Source organism: Dipodomys spectabilis, unplaced genomic scaffold (genome assembly GCF_019054845.1).
Source record: "Dipodomys spectabilis isolate Male_0828 unplaced genomic scaffold, ASM1905484v1 ptg000207l, whole genome shotgun sequence".
Classification (NCBI taxonomy): domain Eukaryota; kingdom Metazoa; phylum Chordata; class Mammalia; order Rodentia; family Heteromyidae; genus Dipodomys; species Dipodomys spectabilis.
Window position 1 is genome coordinate 11,555,769 of NW_024870884.1, and position 19,768 is coordinate 11,575,536.

General features: G+C 48.2%; 1 protein-coding gene across 1 annotated transcript in view; it reads left to right on the forward strand.

The window, feature by feature from the left end:
* Positions 1-19,768, forward strand: part of Adamts14 (ADAM metallopeptidase with thrombospondin type 1 motif 14) — a 65,597-nt gene that overhangs the window by 12,225 nt on the left and 33,604 nt on the right. Inside the window, exons 3-4 of the mRNA XM_042696460.1 lie at positions 8,530-8,686; positions 12,917-13,107. Coding sequence (XP_042552394.1) covers positions 8,530-8,686; positions 12,917-13,107 — 348 coding nt within the window. The remainder of the gene's footprint in view (positions 1-8,529; positions 8,687-12,916; positions 13,108-19,768) is intronic.

Genomic DNA, 19,768 nt, shown 5'->3' on the forward strand with positions numbered 1-19,768 from the left:
GGTTTGAGTTACACGGAACCTCGGCGTCTACAGACTTTCATCTGAGCCATGTTGACTCACGCCTCCCCAGTAGCAGGCAGCTTTGGATGCCTCTCTTCTCCCTGAATGCATCATGATTTTTATTAACAGCCTGGAGATGCAATTCATGTACCATGTAATTCACCCATTTAAAGTGTACAATTCAGTGGATTTTTATTGTATTCACAGATATGTGCAACCTCTCTGCAGTCAGTGTTAGAAGATTTTCATCACCTCATTAAAAAATATGTGTGTGCCTCCTTACCATATCCCCTGTAGCCATATTCTACTTTATGTCCTATAAATTTTCCTATTCTGGATATTTCATATAAATGTTCTTGTATGATGCATGAGCCTTTGTATCTGGCTTGTTTCACTTGGTGGATTGTTTTCCTCTATGTTAAGTGTGTACTTAGTACTTCTTTTTTATGGCAACATAATATTCCCTTACATGGATATACCACATCTTGTTTATACATTCTTTTGTTGAAGGGCATTTGAGTATTTCCCTATCAATAATGCTTCTAAAAATGTCTATGGACAAGGTTTTGTATAAATATATTTTTGTTTCTCTTGGGTGTATACCTAGCGATTGAATTTCTGGATTGTGCAGTAACTGTTGACTTGTTTGAGGGACTATAGGACTATATTTTCCACATGACTGCCCCATTTTCCATTTCCCACCACAGTGTATAAGGGTTCCAATTTCTCTGTGTCCTTTCCAGCATTTGTTATTAACTGACTTTGATTCTAGCCATCCTAGTGGGTGTGAAGTAGCTTTCAATTGTGGTTTTGATTTGTCTGGTGACTATGATACTAATACCTTTACATGTGCTTATTGGCCATCTTTGTATAGCTTTTTTTTAAGACATGTCTTCTCAGATTCTTTGCCAGGTTTTAAATTGGATTATTTATCTTTTATTATCAAGTTGCAAGAGTATTTTTTAAAAAATGTGTTCCAGATACAGATTGCTTACCAGGGAGCGGAGGCTGGTCTGTCTCTTGTTGCTTTTTGTACCTGCCTCCCAATCCCATTATACCTAGTATAAGTAGGTGTTTCTTAACAGATGTAGGGACATGTTGAAGAAAGGAGAGATCTGGGTTGCCATGGAATGTCCTGGCAGGAGATATGTTCCAGCATCAGAGGCAGTGGTCCAAGATGACCCATTAAGATGGTCTGGACTCTGCAGTTTATGTGGGGGCTGCTGGTAGCTGAGCTGACTTCCAGAACCAGCAGGGATTGTGGGACTTGATCCTTGATCCACCTCTCCCCTTTGAATTTTGGCTTAAGCACCTGTTTTAGAAAGGTGCCATTTGCAGAGATGGAGAAGATGAGGAGGAGTGAATCTAGGGTGGAATCCAGAGTTCTGCTGTCAAGTGTGAACTGCCCAGTGGCGATCCAGGTCTCTATGGAGGGAGTTGTTGGATAATCCTCTTAAGGAATTCTGGGAAGAACCAGAGAAATAGCCAGGGAAAGCCCAGGGCTAGGGGAGATCAGGACAGGAAAATGATTGCCGGGCTGTGCCACATGGCGGTCAAGCGAGCAGCTAGCTCCCAGGAGGTGGTGGGGACTGCAGAAGATCATTGAGGTAGACACAGCGGCAGTGGTGTAGACTTCCCTTTCTGCTATGCAGGAAAGTAGCAGCTGGACAGGGATGGCAGGGAGGGGATTCTGAGGATGCAGATACTCTGTGCACTTGGCTGTTGGGGGCAATGAGGAAGAGTGTATCAGCTATAGGGGAGGAGAAGAGAGGAGGCCCAGTCGTGAGAAGGGAGGGAGCCTGGGGCAGTGTTGGATGTCTGGAGCTTATGTATGCTAGGGAGATATGGCAGAATCCTTGGCAGCATCATGGGCACATGAGATGTGTGGCTGCTGCTTTCCAGTGAACAGAGGGCAACAGTGCACCAATGTCATCAATGTGTGGATGTGGAGGGGAAGACCAAGACAGAGGAGCTTCTTTTTGTATTTTTATTGTGCTTCTATGGGTGATATCCAGAGCAGTTACCATTTCATAAGTCAGACAGAGTACATTTCTTTTCAGAAAATGTCATTCCTTCCCCCATTCTCTCCCACTTTTCTCCTCCCATCCCTACCCACAAGTTGCATAGTCGTTTTCAACAGAATGTCTAGTGAGTATCATTGCTGCATTTGTTGAACCTTTGTCCCTCTATTTCTGTGCCACAGAGGAGCTTCTTTGGGAGAATGTGATGTAGGGAGAGAGGGAGAAAGTTAATGGGTGTTTGTAAGAGAACTATAGTGTATTAGATGAAGAGATCAAAGATGGTGAAATGGGAAGTGAGGGCTGGGAGGGGTGGAAATCAGAGAGACCATGCTTTGGAGGTCTCCACAGAGTTAATAAAGGCGAGGTTGAATGTGCAGTACTGTGATTGGAGGGGAGAGACTCAGAGATTTTAAGCTGAATTTGCTGGAAGCCTAGAGCCGGAGACAGCACAGCTGGCAAAGGTGTGCCCAAAGCCCAAGTTCAGACCCAAGGCTGTACTCCTGGGGAGGTAATGGGATGGCTGGCTGGGCAGTGGCCTCTCCTCTGGGGAGACCTCAGATGAGCTGGCTATGCAAGAAAAAGGAAGAGAAGATCTGGCCCACTCACAGCTGTTTGCTGTGGAGCCACCATCTTGAAATAAACCCTGCATCCAGACCTTCTGAAGGTCATGAAGTCCAAGTGGGCAGTGAGGGGGTTGCTCCTGAGTTTTATCTTCCTTCCTTCCCTCCCTCCCTCCCTCCTCCTCCTCTTCCTCTTCTTCCTTCCTCCTCTTCCTCCTCTTCCTTCCTTCCTTCCTTCCTTCCTTCCTTCCTTCCTTCCTTCCTTCCTTCCTTCCTTTCTTTCTTTCTTTCTTTCTTTCTTTCTTTCTTTCTTTCTTTCTTTCTTTCTTTCTTTCTTTCTTTCTTTCTCTTCTTTCTTTCTTTCTCTTTCTTTCTTTCTTTCTTTCTTTCTTTCTTTCTTTCTTTCTTTCTTTCTTTCTTTCTTTCTTTCTTTCTTTCTTTCTTTCTTTCTTTCTTTCTGTCATGGGGCTTGAACTCAGGGCCTGGGCACCATGCTCAAGACTAGTGCTCTACCACTTTGAGCCACAGCTCCACTTCTGGCTTTCTTGTGGTTAATTGGAGATAAGAGTCTCATAGATTTTTCTGCCTGGGCTGGATTTGAACTGTGATCCTCAGATCTCAGCCTCCAGAGTGGCTAGGATTACAGGCATGAGCCACCAGTAGCACCCTAGTCAGTTGAAATGGTGTCAGAGCTATTTGCATCTGTTAGATTGCATGCTGGGTTCTTGTTCACTGACTGACAAGGCATAAATAGAGCCCTGCCCATAGCTAAGTTTGTATTTTTGCTGTCATAGAACATTTTCCAGTCCTGAAGACTGCTTTGTTGGCTCAGTGAACCCAATCTACATGCATGTCCATGCAGTTTTAGAATAAACATGCTTGCACATACATGTGCACATAAATGCATAAATTTCAAACTAATCGGGCTTTATAAAATCTTGTGACCTTGCTCTGACTGTAGGCAGCTTCTAAGGACTAACTGAAGATGCTCCATTTAGGGCCCGCAGCAGCACATAAAGGTGATTTCTAAGCCATGCTTTCTTCAGATGCTCTGGGATTTCACCGTAGACTGGAGAATTTCCTTGAGGGGAACCTATGTAGCCAAACCTCACTTAGCATGGCTTGGAGGCCTCTGGATGATGAGATGAGAGCGGCTGTTGCCTCTGCCCTGAAATGATGTCACCAGTCATATTGGAAAATTCAAGCCATCTTCTCTGTAAACCCTTACCCATCAGCCACACACCTCCCAGGAAGGACACTTCAGAAGCAACCACATTAAAGGGAATTTAGGGCAAGGCTGGGTGGCCAGGCCTGCCTGTTGGAGAGTGTCTACTGGGGGAGGGAGGGCTGAGGCCCGTGTGGTGTGGGAGGCCCCACTGGATATAATCAGTGGCTCTTTGTTTTGTTTTTAGTGCATGAAGAAGCTCTCTCTAGTATATATTTCCTTCTTATGTACTATTTGCAAAAAAAATAAGGTATGGGAAAGAGATACGGTTGACATTTATTTTCCAGACTACCAGAATTTACTTTCCCTCTCTTTCAGGCCTTGATGTCTTATCCAGAAATTTGATTTGATTTTAGTACTTTAAAATTAGCCACCACTTTTCAGAAATATAAACATCTCATAAATTGAGAGACTGGAGTAATTTGGTGAGGAGGCAGGGAGCCAGGAGGTCTGCTTGCCAGTCTGTCTGCCTTGCATGGTGCCTGGTTTCCTGGCCAGGCAGTGATTCAAGGAAACTCGGGCCAAACCTCTTATTATGCAGAGGGGAGACCCAGGTCCTTGGGAAAGGGACCAGACCTGTCCTGCCCAGGTAGGATCTCTTGACAAAAGCTAATAGTAGCTGGACCCAGCTGCTGGGCCAGGCCTGTTTTCCTAGCCTCTCTCCAGAAGGAGGTCTCTGAGTCCTACAGGGAGGGAGCCCAGAGCTGGACAAGGTGTAGATATCATAATAAATAATAAAAGGGACAAAGGCGATCTATGAGGAGCTTCTTTCCTTGATTCCTGAAGGTTCGAGGGACCCCTAAACAAATGGAAGCATTTCTTTCCTGGTTACTGGGTCTAGCTTACCTGTTCTAACAGTTAACTGGGGTGTAGCTACAGATCTTTAGCACTCCCTTATGAGACATGGGGATGGGGCATTTGACTCTATTCACCTATGGAATCCACTATGGTGAGAGGAAGGTGTGTGGGGGCCGAGGAGCAAGATGCTTTTTAGGCTGAGGGTTAAGGGATCTGCTGGGGAGGTCCTTTCTTTTCTCCTCCACCTCCACCTTTCTCTCTCTCCTCTCTCATCTCTTCTCATTCTCCTCCTCTCCCCTTTCTCTTCTTTTGTGCCAGTACTAGGCTTGATGCTTAGGACCTTGGTGTGTGTGTATGTGTGTGTGTGTGTGTGTGTGTGTGTGTGTTTCCCTCTCAAGGCTAGTGCTCTAGGACTAAAGCTACATCCTCACTTCCAGCTTTTTGGTGGTTAATTGGAAATAAGAGTCTCATGGACTTTTTCTGCCCAGGTTGGCTTCAAACCAGGACTCTCAGATCTCAGCCTCCTGAGTAGCTAGGTGTAAGACATCAGTGTTTGGTTCCCATTCCTTTTTATTTTGGCCACATTGGGGTTTGAAATCAGAGTCTCATGTTTACTAGGGAGATAATCTACCTCTGAGCTATGCTTCCAGCCCTCTTGTGCACTGGTTATTTTGAGATAGGGCCTCACTTTTTTGCCTAGGCATGTGCCTTTACTGCAATCTTCTCCCCTCTCCCCCCTGCCTTATTTTATTATTATCTTTTAATTGTCAAGGTGATATACAGAGTGGTTACAGTTACGTAAGTACTAAGTACACTTCTTGTCAAACTTGTTACCCCTTCCTTCATTTTTTCTCCTACTTTCCCTCCCCCCACATCCTCTTTATTTTGCAGACTCCCAGCTTCTTTCATTGAGATGAAGGTTTTTTCCCTCCCCTTTGGGATGGCCTGGAAATGTGATCCTCCTAATCTTAGCCTCTTATGTAGCAGGGATGACAGATGTTCTGCTCTGCTCATTTTATGGGCCACGTGCTGCTGTGTTTAATCTCCTCTGTTCTCTTGTCTATGGTGGAGGTGGTCTGGCTTCCATAGGCAGTTTTATCCAGGGGTAGGAAGTGAGCATCCTTGCTCTGCAAGGTCAGATCAGAGAAGAGGCCCAGAAAAGGTCTTTTTCCTTGTTCCCACTGGCCCCATGGCCAGATTCAGGCCCAGAGATGGTTCCAGGCAATATAGCTTAGTGGTTAAACATCATGTGTTGCTATAGTGCTGATACTTGTGTGACTTTGGGAAAATTACTTAATCTTTCTGAGTTCTACTTGCTCATCCCTGAAATGAGTCTAGTATTAGTGCTGTATCACAGTGCTATGAAGATGAAATACTTTAAGATAATATATGCAAACCTAAGGACAGTCACTATTATTAGTTGTGATAGTGAAAATAGACTTTATAATGGGTAGAATGTAGGGACGTGTTTCAGCTTAATAAAATGTTGGTGTGTCCCCACACAAAATACGTTGCATCACAAGGGAGGGTATTTTCTGTCACTGGAGGCATTCAAGCAAAAGAGGCCTCATGGTTGCTTCTCTTGTTGAAGCAAGAAGCCTCTGTCTGGGACAGGCACGATGCTCTTGAAAGGTCTGTGGTCCATGATTGTGGCTTACTGCTTGGCTCTACATCATCGAGATCATGCTAGAAGCTGCAAGCCTCTTGTGAGCCATGTGAATTCATCAGGGCATAAAGCAGGGAATGCCAAGGTTTGGAGGATCCTCTGTGCAGTTTATTGAACAATTTCTAGAACAGGAGAGGGCCTTGGTGAAGAGGCCAGTATATGAGGAGCAGACTAGCCAGAGTTTTCTGCTTTGTGGTGTAGGAAATTCTTTGCCAGTTTGCTTCAAGATGTGTGAGAAGCCAAGATGGCACAGACACCAGCCTGGGAAGCCTGCTTGTGTGAACTTGGCCTGAGTGGGCCTGTACTGGAAGGATCTCTTGTTTTGCTTGTCCCAGGGGCAGGACCAGCCCCCACTAGGGATCAGAGAGGAGTACATGAAGTAAATGGAAGGGGTGCAGCCACAGAGCTGTCATAGCTGTCCCTTCTGCCTACAATGCTGGTGTACCCTGGAAGACAGGCTTCCCTTGGAGGGTTCTGCAGGTCCAGAGTAGCAGATGTTCTTGGGTTTGGCCATTACTTCTTGCCTAGGCAAAGCCCGTGCTGCTGAGCCTGAGGACCTGCCTGGTCCTCAACACTTTGGGCCTCACATCTTTACCCTTCTGGTTAAGGGGTCTGGCAAGCAGTTGTCAAATTTCATGGTGCTGGACCAAACACAGCTCTCTGTTAGATTGTGTACATGAGCCTGTGAAAGAAAATCTCTCTGATGGCTGGGGGTAGGGTATAGATGTGCTGCAAGCATGGGACATAGACAGCTTGTTGAAGAGAATGAGGCTGGTGCTAGGAGCGCATAGAGCATTTGTGTACCTCTCTTCTAGCCCTTGCTCCTGCCAAAATTTGTCACATGTGCTCCTTTGGGCCAGAGCGTTCAGATTGAATTTCTTGCTTTTATAGCCTGGATCTTTTTTTTGGGTCTGGTTGTGGGGCCTGAACTCTGGGCCTGGGCGCTGTCCCTCAGCTCTTCAGCTCAAGGCTAGCACTTTACCACTTGAGCCACAGCGCCACTTCCGGCTTTTTTCTTTTTGCTTATGTGGTGCTGAGGAATCGAACCCAGGGCCTCAGGCATGCAAGGCAAGTGCTCTACCACTGAGCCACCTTCCCAGCCCCTAGCCTGGATCTTGATGCATACGTATCCCTCAGAACCACCTCTAGATGCCTGATCACACCTGTCATAGCGCCAGGCAGGATATGCCTTCTCCTTGACCCCTCTAGAAGTCCATCAACTCACAGCTAAAGGCTGGGCCTGACTTACTTGTCTCCCCTGGCCCAGGGCACATGGCAGGTATACTTTGAGCCAATTTTAACGAGCACCTCAGGACTTTTGAAAGCTGTGGAAAAGTACCTAATCGTGCAGGTCCTATATCACAGTGATGCTGTTATCTTCCCTGGGGGGGTCCTCAGCCTCTTCACCAGGTCTGTGATGGGGAACAGAAGGCGGCCTCTTGGTTGTGTGATCCAAAGTGATGTTTTTCAGTTCCATCAACAAACATGAAGAGACATGACCAGGGATGGCTGTTGCTGGGGGTGGGTGGTTAGAGGTCTCAGAGCAGGCTGAGCTGGGGAAGTGGGTGGAATTGAGCTGTTTTTAAGTGACTGCTTTTTTTTTTTTTTTTTAAAAGAAGTTCCAATGGAGTGGATCTGGTGAGCTCATAAAAACTTCCCTCAGGCCCTGCTGTGTGTTCACAGCTGCCTACCTAGTGCCTGCTAATGCAGTGGCCACTCAATAGACGTTTGTTGAATGAATGAACCAGTTCCACAGCTCTTTATTTATTAAATATTGCCTGCTATTTTCCATGCAGTGTGGTAGGTGGGTTGGCATTCTACTTTATAGAGATGATGTGGGCAGGCTTGTGTCTACGCGTACGTAGGCACACGTAGACTAACGCACATCTATTTATATGTTCCGTTCCCCCCCCCCCTTGATTATTTTCTTCATTGGTGGCTTACAAGACATTTTTGGGGAGGTTTGGCCAAAGTTACATATTTTTATAAGCAAGGCCAAACACACGATCGTTTTGAAAGGAATATTTTGATGCAGACAAAATGGGATTGAAAGCAGTGAGCTGAGCCTCCCTTTCTCTTCCCTTCACTCTTCTGCCTGAGAACTTGCTAGAATCCCAGGGTTCCCAAGGGTGGAACCTTAGGCCCTGGAGGAAGAGCCACATGTGTGTGGTCACATATATTTACATTTGCCTGTCCTGTGCTATGTACTCACTCCTCCCCCTCTCTCCCTGCTTTCTCTTGCTTACCACATCCCTGCAGGCAGGTCTCATCCGTACAGACAGCACTGACTACTTCATTGAACCTCTGCAGCGGGGACAGCAGGAGAAGGAGGCCAGTGGGAGGACACACGTGGTATACCGCAGGGAAGCTGTCCGGCGGGAGTGGGCAGAGCCTCACGAGGACCTTCACAATGAAGGTAGGTAGTGGGCAGAAGCTACTTTTGTCCACGTTTCTTGGGTAACTTTTGACATTGAGCTTTCAGTGCTTGGCCTCAGTGTACTCATCTGCAAAAAGAGCTTGGGTAACACAGCACTGTACAGCAGAATAGTCTCAACAGGGCTACTATAACTGGCGGGAGCAGAGGCTAGAGGACCACAAAAGTCTTGAACCGTAGTCCTCAGGACTCCAGTGACTCCTGGGACAGAGGGAAGGAAGGTTCAGTCTTGATGTCAAGGTTATCTCTGAGCTGAAGCAGAGGCTAGAATGGCTACTGCTGGTTCTTCCCCTCTAGAAATCAAATGTACATTGTTGGAGTCTCAGCAAGGAGGTTTGTTGAGGTCGTTGTGGGAAGTTTGTGGTGTCCAGGCAGCCTGAGACCCAATGGATCATCTTTTTTGTTTGTTTGTTTGTGTGTCAGTCATAGGGCTTGAACTCAAGGCCTGGGTGCTGTCCCTGAGCATTTGTACTCAAAGCTAGCACTACCTCTTTGAGCCACAGCACCACTTCTGGTTTTCTGGTGGCTAACTGGAGATAAGAGTCTCACAGACTTTCCTGTCTGTGCTGGCTTTGAACCAGGTTCCCCAGATCTCAGCCTCTTGAGTAGTTAGGATTACAGGCGTGAGCCACCAGCATCTGGATCCCAATGGATCACCTTTATAGCTTGCCTCTGATTCTGTCTACTCTGTGACTTGAGGCAGGGACCTTAACATCTCTGAGTCTCATGTCCCCGGCCAGTAAAGTGTGGGTAGTAAGGGTCTACCTGGTAAGGCCACTTTGTCTTGATGAGGGTGTATAGAAAATTTCCAGTGTGGCACATGATGTACAGTAGGGGCTTGATAAATGGGAGTTATTGGGAGTAGCTACAGGCCATTAGAGGGGCTATGTGCCTGGTGGCCAGCTCAGGGGTTCATATCCTGGCAGACCGTGGTTGAGTGAAGGAAACAGGGTCAGTGACAGGTGCTGGCTTTGGGCCAGCTTCATAAGCAAACTTAACTTTGTCACGAGGCCCCTTTGAATAAGAGGCAATGACGAGGGCTGGGTGGAATCTGGTCCTGAGTGGACACACCCTGTACCAGGACCCTGCAGGGCTGGGCCTCTTCGGAAGGAATGCCTGGAAGCTGGGTGTCCCCTATACAGTTGCCTCCCTTGGAACTCCAGCTGCTCCCCAAGTGTCACTTGTAGAGAAGCAGTGGAGGGGGCTGAAGTGCTGGGGGTGGATGCAAAAGGTTGGGAGGGGACTCAGAGGATGGGGGTGGCTTCAGGAGCTGGCTGGTGTTGGGCACTGTCCCTTCCACATGACTGAGAGATTGTTATGCCTCCCACTGGGCCTGAGCACTGTCCCTGAGCTTGAGCCACCAGTGCCCAGCACAAAAGACCTTTTTGATCTCTCTTTTTGGGGAGAGGTCCTGGAGGAATTGTGGTCTTTTGAGGTAGGGCTCTAGGGAACTCTGGGCCCCTGACCATGAGCTTGGAGGTGGACTCTCCATCTGCCACACAGATGATAGCTGGGGAGCTAAGCACTTGCAATTGGAGTCTAGGGAAAATATGGCAGACAGTCTGTGTTTCAAAGCACCTGGATGAAGCTCCTGTGTGCCAGCCTGTGTGGGGCTGGGGCTTGTTCATCTATGGTCCCTTATCAAAAACACAATCAAAATCTTTTTCTTTTTTGTCTGTTGTGGGGCTTGAACTCTGTACCTGAGCACGGTCTCTCAGCTCTTCAGCTCAAGGCTAGGGGGCTAGGGCTCTACCACTTGAGCCACAGCTCCACTTCCTGTTTTCTGGTGGTTAGTTGGACATAAGAGTCTCACGGACTTTCCTGCCCTGGCTGGCTCTGAAACGTGATCCTCAGATCTCAGCCTCCTTAATAGCTAGGATTATAGGCGTGAGCCACCGTTGCCCAGCTGGAAGACTTTCTTTAACATGGTACCTCTGGCTGAAGGCAGCAGGGGTGGGGGTGGGGAGAGCAGCCTGGAGGGGGATATGCTGGCCTTTGAGGGTCCTGCCCATCCTGGGCTCCCATCTCTGCTTGGCCCCATCCTATTCATCTCTTTATCTCCTGGTCTTGAACACCCTGACCACTCCCTACAGGATGCAGGTCCTGGAGGACAGATATCAAGGGGTCACCTCACCTTAGTGCCCTTCTCCCCGTAAGGATGTCTAGTTTGTCTGGGGGAAATTTGGGCAGTACCAGAGACTCCACCATACAGCTTGCTAGCTGAGCTGTGTCAGTGGAGGGGCTGCCTGACCCTGGGCTCTGTTGTGAAGGGCTTCTGTGTCTACTGTGAACTGGGGCTGGAGAACACTTGTCCTCTTGACACTCAGGTACAGCTTCAGGGGCTGTTTCCCGAATGGAGCATACATGTGCACATACACTCATCCCCACATACACAGCAAGTACACAAGCAATCCCTGCGTACCCTACGCTCTCATCCCTACTCATCTACACCCTACCCACATTTGTTTCCCCACACATGTTCACATTCACCCCACATCCGCATCCACCTATGTTCGTGTTAACACACCTCACACGCACTCACACACATCACTGGGCCTCAAAGAAGAGATGAGAGATGGAGCCCATCTCAGTGCAGAGCTCAGACTCCAGATGTAAACTGCTGTATACCAGGTCCTCAAGTGTTCCCTTAAACCCTGCTTTGGCTTCAAGCTGTGTTCTGAATTCCCCTCTACGGGTCCCCCTCCCCCGCCTCCCATTCTACCCAGGCTTGCTCCTTACTTCCCCCATGCCTCTCCTAAGAAGAGAACTAGGTGTGAACAGGCCCGTGCTCCTATAGCTAGAGCTCTGGCTCTCAGCCAGCCTGGGGCTCAGGGCTGCTACTACTGATATGGTGGTAGTGATTTCTTTTGAAGACTTGAGAAAAAACAACCCAAAACAAAACAAACCATTTTAACAGTTTTTAAGTATGCAATTTGGGGATATTGTGGTGTTATTTCACTTTATCTGTATCATTTACGGGGCATTTCCATTGCTCCATAAAACTCTCTGTACCCATTAGCAATCCCTTCCTTTTCCCTTCCCCGCCCTTAGTCAGCTTCCTATTCCTGTAGATTTCCTATCCACAATGTTTCCTCCAAATGGAATCATGTAATGTGAATTGTTAGCCACTGGCTTCTTCTTCTTAGTGTGTTTCAAAGTTCACATGATGGCACGCCATTTTTATGACACAGTAATATTGTACCACCTGTTAGTTGTCCATTCCTCTATATAGATATTCATATTCAGGTGGCTCCTGTATTGGGCCTATGGTGATCATGCTATAGGTGATCACAATACTTTTTTTTTTTTGGTCGGTCGTGGGTCTTGAACTCTGGGCTTGGGCACTGTCCCTCAGCTCTTCAGCTCAAGGCGAGCGCTCTACCGCTTGAGCTACAGCGCCACTTCCGGTTTTCTGGTGGTTTTATTGGAGATAGGAGTCTCACGGTCTCTCCTGCCCGGGCTGGCTTTGAACCTTGATCCTCAGATCTCAGCCTCCTGAGTAGCTAGGATTACAGGCGTGAGCCACCAGCGCCCGGCAGGTGATCACAATACTTACTGTGAATGCTCGCACCTGAGTTTCTTGGGAACATATGCACTGTTCCCATGGGTATAGACCTAGGAGTAGAATCCTTGGGCCATGTGGTAACTTGTCATTCAAGGTTTTAGGGGAGTGCCAACTGTTTCTTCAAGGCAGCATCATCATTTTCCATTCAGTTGGGGTTTCTAGAGTGGTTCCTTCCCCTCAAATCCCCTCGGGTGCTGAGAGGGAGTTCTAGGTGAGCCCTAATAGGGTGTGGTAACGGAGGAGGGAAATTGTGTCATTAATCACTGTGGAACTTAGATGAGTCAGGTGACCGCTTTGAACCTCCTTTGACAGAGCTGGCAGGGAGGGCTTCTAGAAGTCAGGTTTAGTGTTCTACTGCTACTGTATCCAGCTTCTGCTTATAGGCTGACGTGACTGTTATTTACTCTCCTGCTCCATGGGGAGAGCCCTTGCTCCTTGCTCTCCTCAATGAGCAACCTTCCTCTTTTTTCCCAGGGATTTGTCTTGAGCTGTGGGCTTACCACTGAGGCTGTCATGTCCAAAAGGTTTCAGAATTCACATTTTTGGATTAGGGTGCTCAGTTGGCAAAGTCTAAGTAAAGGGACACTTCATCTGCATGTGGCTACCATCAAATTCTTATTATGTCTCCCTTCCTGTCTTGGTTCCAGCCTTTGGCCTGGGTGACCTTCCCAACCTGCTAGGCCTGGTTGGGGAGCAGCTAGGTGACACAGAGCGGAAGCGGCGACATGCCCAGCCAGGCAGCTACAGCATTGAGGTGCTGCTGGCAGTGGACGACTCGGTGGTTCGTTTCCATGGCAGGGAGCACGTGCAGAACTACGTCCTCACCCTCATGAACATTGTGAGTGTCCCTGTGTCCTTGGGGGGGGGGGGGGCGGACACCAGCGCGATGCAGATACACCATCCTGTCCCAGACACGCCAGTTTTTCAAGGAATGTCAGAAATGCAGCTTTCTAAAAATATTTGTTTTAGAAGGTCCTTGTGGAAAATTTAACCCCCCAGTTTTTAAATGTTAAAGGAACGGGCCACCATGAATGCAAACAGAACATAGCCACATGCCACATTTGGCCTGTGGGCTCCCAGACCACCTCTCCCAGCCAAAGGGCAGAGAGGACGGAGAGGAGGGAGAGCAAGAAGGAGGGGGGAGGGGAGGGATGGTGTAGAGCTAGTGCACACTTGCCTGCAACTGGGTGCCTGCCTCTGGGACTCTGGATGGACAGGAACCAGTCTGGTGAAATGAGACCTTAGGTGAAGATAGCACAGGTTCAGGCCCAATGTTGGGGAGAGGGCAGCACCCCAGGCTCTCTCACAGAAATCCCAGAGGAGAAGGTGGTGAGGAGTTGGGGGTCAGGCCTAGCTCAGTAGAGATGCTGTGGCATCCAGACAGGAAGGAGGTAAGTGATGGCATGAAAGAGCAGATGGCATGTTGGCAGGAGGGGCAGGGCAGGGTCATACAAGTCCGTCTGGAATTTGAGAACTGAGAAGGGATGCGTTGCATATATACATACATGTACACACATTCACACACACACACACGTGCACATTCATGCACAGGGTGCCCGGAGAATCTGAGTGGTGCCCTTTTTTAGAAAGCTGAAGTTTGTGGCCAACCATGAGCCATTCCTGACCCTCAGGCCAGGGTCCTCGACCTGTTGGAAGAGAATAAAGAAGCTGGCTGACTGCATTCTCATGTAGATTAAAAGATAATTTCAGATTGGTCAGGGCTATGGCAAAATCCCCAGAGTAACACAGACAGGCTTTGGAGGCTCTGATGGACATGACTAATTACAAACTATGTAAAGGAAAATATTAGTGTCTCAGCTGGAGCCCAAGCCCTGACCATGCCCTTCTTGCCTTGGTGACCTGGGAGAAGAATGACTAACCTAACCTTCTCGAGAATCTCATTCTGTGCTTGTGTTTATTATTATTTCAATTAAAAAATCTGTTTGTGTTTGAGTGCCTGTACTGGGGATTGAGCTCAGGGTCTGGGTACTGTCCCTGAGTTTTTGTGCTCAAGGCTGACACTCAACCACTTGAGCCAAAGCTTCATGTCCAGCTCCCTTTTCTGTGATAGTCTAATTCTGACTGACTGCTCTGTAGGACAAGTTCTGTTCACTAGCAACATGTGGCCGATTCCTATTCCCATAGATCTGTGGCCAGAGATAAAAGAATTTTCTCTTTCAGTTCCCAAGCAAAAATCCCTGGGCAGGAAGGACTCTGATTGGCATAATTTGGATCATATGACCAATATTTGTACAATCAGTTTTCTAAAGGTAGATGAGGTTAGGGTATAGACATAGGCAGACACTGCCATTTATGTGGAGTACAATGGTTTACCTTCCTACTTTTTCATAGTGTTGTCTTTTCTTGGATTTATTATTATTTATTTATTAATCTACACTAAATATGTGTAGAATATTTAGAACGTGCATAGCATTGGGTAATATTGTTCAGAGAGAGAGAGAGAGAGAGAGAACTTTATCTTTGTGTATATGTGAGTAAGTTAGTCTTTGAGCCTCTGTAAAGTCCTTTGTCTTACTCTTTTAGAACTCCAACAGCACCCAGCACAGTCTCTGAGACCTGATAGGTGTCTCAGACTGGTGTCTGAGAGAAGCAGGTGGCTGGTGTCCACATTCATGGGCAAAGGAAAAAGCAACAGAGTTCTGTCTGTAATGCTGGCATGGGCAAAAGTGTAGAGCTCAAGATCAGCCTCAGGGACAGAAACTCCAGGGAAGGGCAGGTTGTCTGGCCCTGACATCTATCTCTGTGTGGATAGATGTTTCTTCTTCCCTTCTTAGAGTCTAACTGGTGGCTTGGGACCTAAGAGGAAAGACTCACTTGTGGAGCTGGTTGAAGAACAGATGAAGGGAAGGATGGCCATGAATGTGCACATGCCTACCTGCCTGCAGCACTTGACCACCCAGACTCTACAAACCTCAGGCCCAGCCTAGGGCCACACAAGCTGAGTCTAATCTCATTGGTCAAGCTGAGAGCTAGGTTGGGCCATAAAGAAAAGAGCAATGGAGATGCCTGAGAGGACTGGGCACCTGGTCCTGCATCCAAAGCTGGGGCTGACAGTGCAGGAGTGTGAGCCAGGCTGGGTGGCAGTTCCAGGCTGCATCTCGTTGGACAACTATAAACATTTTTGCCCATGGTTTCTGCCCCTCCTCCCTGGCTAGCACAATGGTACTGTCCATCTTGCAACCAGATATCCTCTCTGATCTTGCCAGGCCAGCCCTGGCCCCGGAAATCGGGATCAGATGTGGTCACAGGCAGATAGGCAGGAGCAAAGAGACACCCTTTTCATTGGCTTTGTGGAGTCTCCAGGGGAATCCGTGCTCCATGAAGACAGATGCCTCACACAATGGACAGGAAGAGCTGAGGGTCTCCTGGGTAGGAGAGGCCATCCGCTGCCCATCCGCTCACCATCTGTCTGGTTGTCCTCTGTGCCCAGGAAGCTATAGCCCCTTCGACTTACCCCAGTGTCCAATGCAACAGTCTCTTAAAGTACCATCCATCCTGGTGGTGTGAGCTCCCCTCATAGGAGCTGGGCCCACCTACGAAGCTCTGCCTTAACTGAACCCATCCCAGGCCCTAGATAATTTTCAGAAAAAGATGAAACATAACTTGCCTATAAAATTAAAATGCTAACAGTGGTCTGATAAGGTCTGTGCCCAGGAGAGGTAAGGGAAAGTATGAATGCATTGAGGGCTGTCCTGTCTTCCAGGTTTCATTTGCACTCATTTGAAGATGTACTGTAAAAGTAAACTTAGATTTTTTTCCCCTCATTTCTTTCCTCACTTATCTTTTTCTGCATCAGTTTATCCATGTTACAGGGTCACTTTCCCTAAAATACTTTCAAATCTCAGAACCAGAAAACCATCTAAGACTTTAAAATTATTATTATTTTTAACTTAATTACTTTTTTTTAAAATCGTAACAGTACTGGAACTTGAACTCTGGGCCTCTCACTTCCTCTCAGCTTTTTCACTCATGACCGATAATCTACAACTTGAACTGCCTCTCCACGTGCGGCTTTTTTGCTGGCTAAGAGTCTCTAGGTTTTGTCCACCTAGGCTAGCTCTGTACTGATCTTCAGATTTCAGCTTCATGAGTAGCTAGAATTACAGCTGTGAGCCCGCAGTCCCTGGCCATCTAAGAGCTTTGAAACACGTGGACAAGTTATTTCAAGCATTTAGTGAGCACCTTTTGGGTGCCTATTATTGTAGACAGATTTGTTTCCATTCTAGAAGCTTTGCTCTGACAGCAAAAACAAGCCTCAGCCCCTTGGAATATCAGGGACTCATGAAGATGATGCTGGAGGGGTTTAGAGGAGGTGGCCATCCTGTAGATGGGACTAGAGGAAGGCTTTCTGGATAGGGTTAGAGGCAGATGAGACAGCCTTGGGGAAAAGGGCTAGGTGAGGAGCTAGCAGGAGGATGTGGAGGGCTGTGCATACAGGATGACTGAGGCAGATCAGGCTATGCAGGGGCAGGTGACCACCTGTGGCAGAAAAGTCCCTAGGATGGTGGCATGGGCTCTTTTCTATGGATGTAGGAGGAACAGTTTGGATGATAGTTCCTCAGGTAGACTGAAGGAGGAGAGGACAGACAGGAGGCCGGTGGAGGCTGGGATGGGCCAGTGGAAAGGTCCAGGAGAGAGGGACCAGTCTCTCATGTCTGCCAGGGAGCTGAGCAGTTTACAGATGGCTTGAACCCCTTTGGCTGTCCATCCCTGTTGCCTCCATGGCTTGGAATGGCTAAGCAACTTGCTCAGAGTCCACCAGCCCCTAAGTAACAGAGTCAGACTTTGACTCTATATTTGCCTGATTACAAAATTTATGCTCTGTACCCTTCCACTGCCTCTGTTACAGAATGTGAGGACAAGCAGCTAGGGGGACTTGGGGCAGAGGAGGAGAAAGGAAGACCCTGGTTTGCAGCTGGGAGATGGAAAGAATGGTTTGACTTTTCAGGACAGTATCTGCCTAACATGGGTCTGATGGAGCACAGACTCTGTGCCAGACCCTACTCCAAGTGCTCCACATCTGCCCTCGCCTTCGTCTTCCTGTCTCCACAAGGTATATTTCCTCCTCACCGTAGGTGAGTGCAGGGGGCTCAGAGGGGTGAACTCATGGGGCAGCAGGAAGTGCAGAGCTCCAGGTGTCTCTGATTACACACAGACAGGCCAACTTGGGGCATAAAGGCTGCTGCGTTTTGCAAGTAGGTCATGGGGGATAAAAGCTGAGCATTGTGAACGTGTGAAAGGGACTCTGTTGGGCTGGGCGGGTCCATGCCTGTGCTCTCTGAGCTACTCTGCACAAACAACCTGAGTATGATGGGGACTGAGCAGCTTGAACCCCATGGAACAGCCGGGGCCAGCCCACAGGCTCCATGGAGACTTGAAGAAGTGTGCTGGTTAACGGGCAGTGGACATACCAGGGTTACATGGTCATGAACTTCGGCAAGAGGAAATGAGGAAGGATACTCAACATCCTCAGCCTTACTCTGCCCCAAGAGAAGCTGTGGCCTCCAAGTCCTCTCTGGTGTCTGTGGAGGCAGATCCTTCTAGACTAGCACACAATGGAGCCTAGTCCCCTGGCCAGATCTATGTTCCAACAGGGCCCAGGCCTGATTACTCTATGGTAGGTCAGCCTGAATCCCAGGGTGAGCATGATCTCAAGCTGTGGATTGCTGATGTCTATCTAGTCACACCAAACACCCTCATTTTGGATAGGGAAACTGATGCTGAGCCCTCACACCAAGAGAGCTTGACCCCAGAGCCTCTTGGGGATTGAACAAAGGAAGGGTTTCTTGTGATTGTTGTTTGGCTGTGTTGCTATTGACCAGGGAGACCTACCTCCACACACCTTTGGACTCAAGAAAGACTTTTTTGTGATCAAAAAGTCAAATGCATGGATATCAGGAGGAGAATGCGTGATACAGGTTCCAGAAAGTGCCAAGCATGGGGTCCAGCCTTTCTTCCTACTTCTCCTTCCTTGCCCAGTCGCCTGGCTCCTGGTTGATTTTCTGCTTTCTCAATCCATCCTTTTCCTTATCATCTTTGTTGTTCCTTTCTTCATAGGCCACCCATATTCAGGACCCAGGAGTGTGAGGTTCATCTCTCCAGCTCCTCTGGCTGTCCTCAGCTCACCTCCATGGAGCATGGGCACCTCTACCAGTGCAGCCCATCTTCTCCAAAACACTGTGAAATTGACTGGATCATAAGGATCAGTCTGTGTTCCTACCCTTTCTGAAGGGATAGGGTATACTTCTGAGGATGAGGAGACAACTTAAGGAACACATTATGTTGCTGAGACAGAATGGCAAGATGTTCATGGCCAGGACTGGCCTGCAGTCCAGGTCCCAAAGTTAAGGTTTAGTTTGCTTCCTGCTGATGCTTCTTTCAGCCAAGTCAGGCCTTGGGCTGAGGAAAAGGACTTATCCTTCCTCCTTTGAGCTGTGAACTGTCCTTATCTTCTGTTGCCCCAGCCCAGAAACTGGTTCTGAACAGCAGCTGAGCATAAATGTGGAGGGGGGGGGGTAGAGGAAGGGCCTAGAACAAGTGTTTTAATCTCTCCAAACTTTGGATTTCTTATCTGTGAAATGGGACTAACTCTGCTTTGTAAGTTGGTCTTGAAGTTGTGTTTAAAGCCCTCACACAGTGCCTGACACACAGAAGGCACTCAGAGAGCAGCTTGTTTTACCTCCAACTCCAGTACTTTCTACCTGTCCTCTCTATTTGCTGCTTTGTCTCCCCTTGGCCAGGATCCTGACCTTTGCTTGTTTTTCTGGTATACACCCAGTGGCTATCTCAGGCCAATGTGTGATGTCAAACTCTAAACCTAGGGGTCTTGGCAGAGGTGACCTTGAACTTGGCTGAGAGATGAGAAGCAAGGGTACCAGACACACTGTTCTTTTGGCCCTGTGGGAGTGTCTTGTCATCCTGCCTTGCTCCCAATCACAGGAAGCAATTCCTGATCGCCCCAGAGCTGATTCCCTAGCATCCCCTCTAACATTTGGGTTGTAGCCACAAAAGGCTGCCAGGGCCAAGATTTGGGTGACAGCCAGGCTAGAGAGCCTGTCAGGAAAATCCACAGATGTACCCCAGAGGGTATGAGGTCCTATGCTTCCCAGGTAGGCACATCTCTTGACTGTGGTGCTCTGTGCCTGGTGGCCTCTGATATTCCATCCAACATGGCAGCCCTGTCCAGCCATTTCCCTGGCCTGCTTCTCTGCAAAGCCACAAGGCAGTTCCAGCCAAGTCAAAGCCACTGAGATCTCCACTGGAGGGTCAAGCTGGGAAGGGTATGTGCAGATGAGTGTGCCAAAGTCCAGAGAAGGACTGGACCAACGAGCTTGGAATGGCAGGGCCAACTCCATCTCCCAAATGACCAGAGATGGCAACCATTGGAACAAGGCCCGCTGAGATCTTGATGAGTGAATTTGATCTTCTAAGTGATGGACAGAGATGAGTACTATTGTTCCTCAGCATCCTTGGGGGAT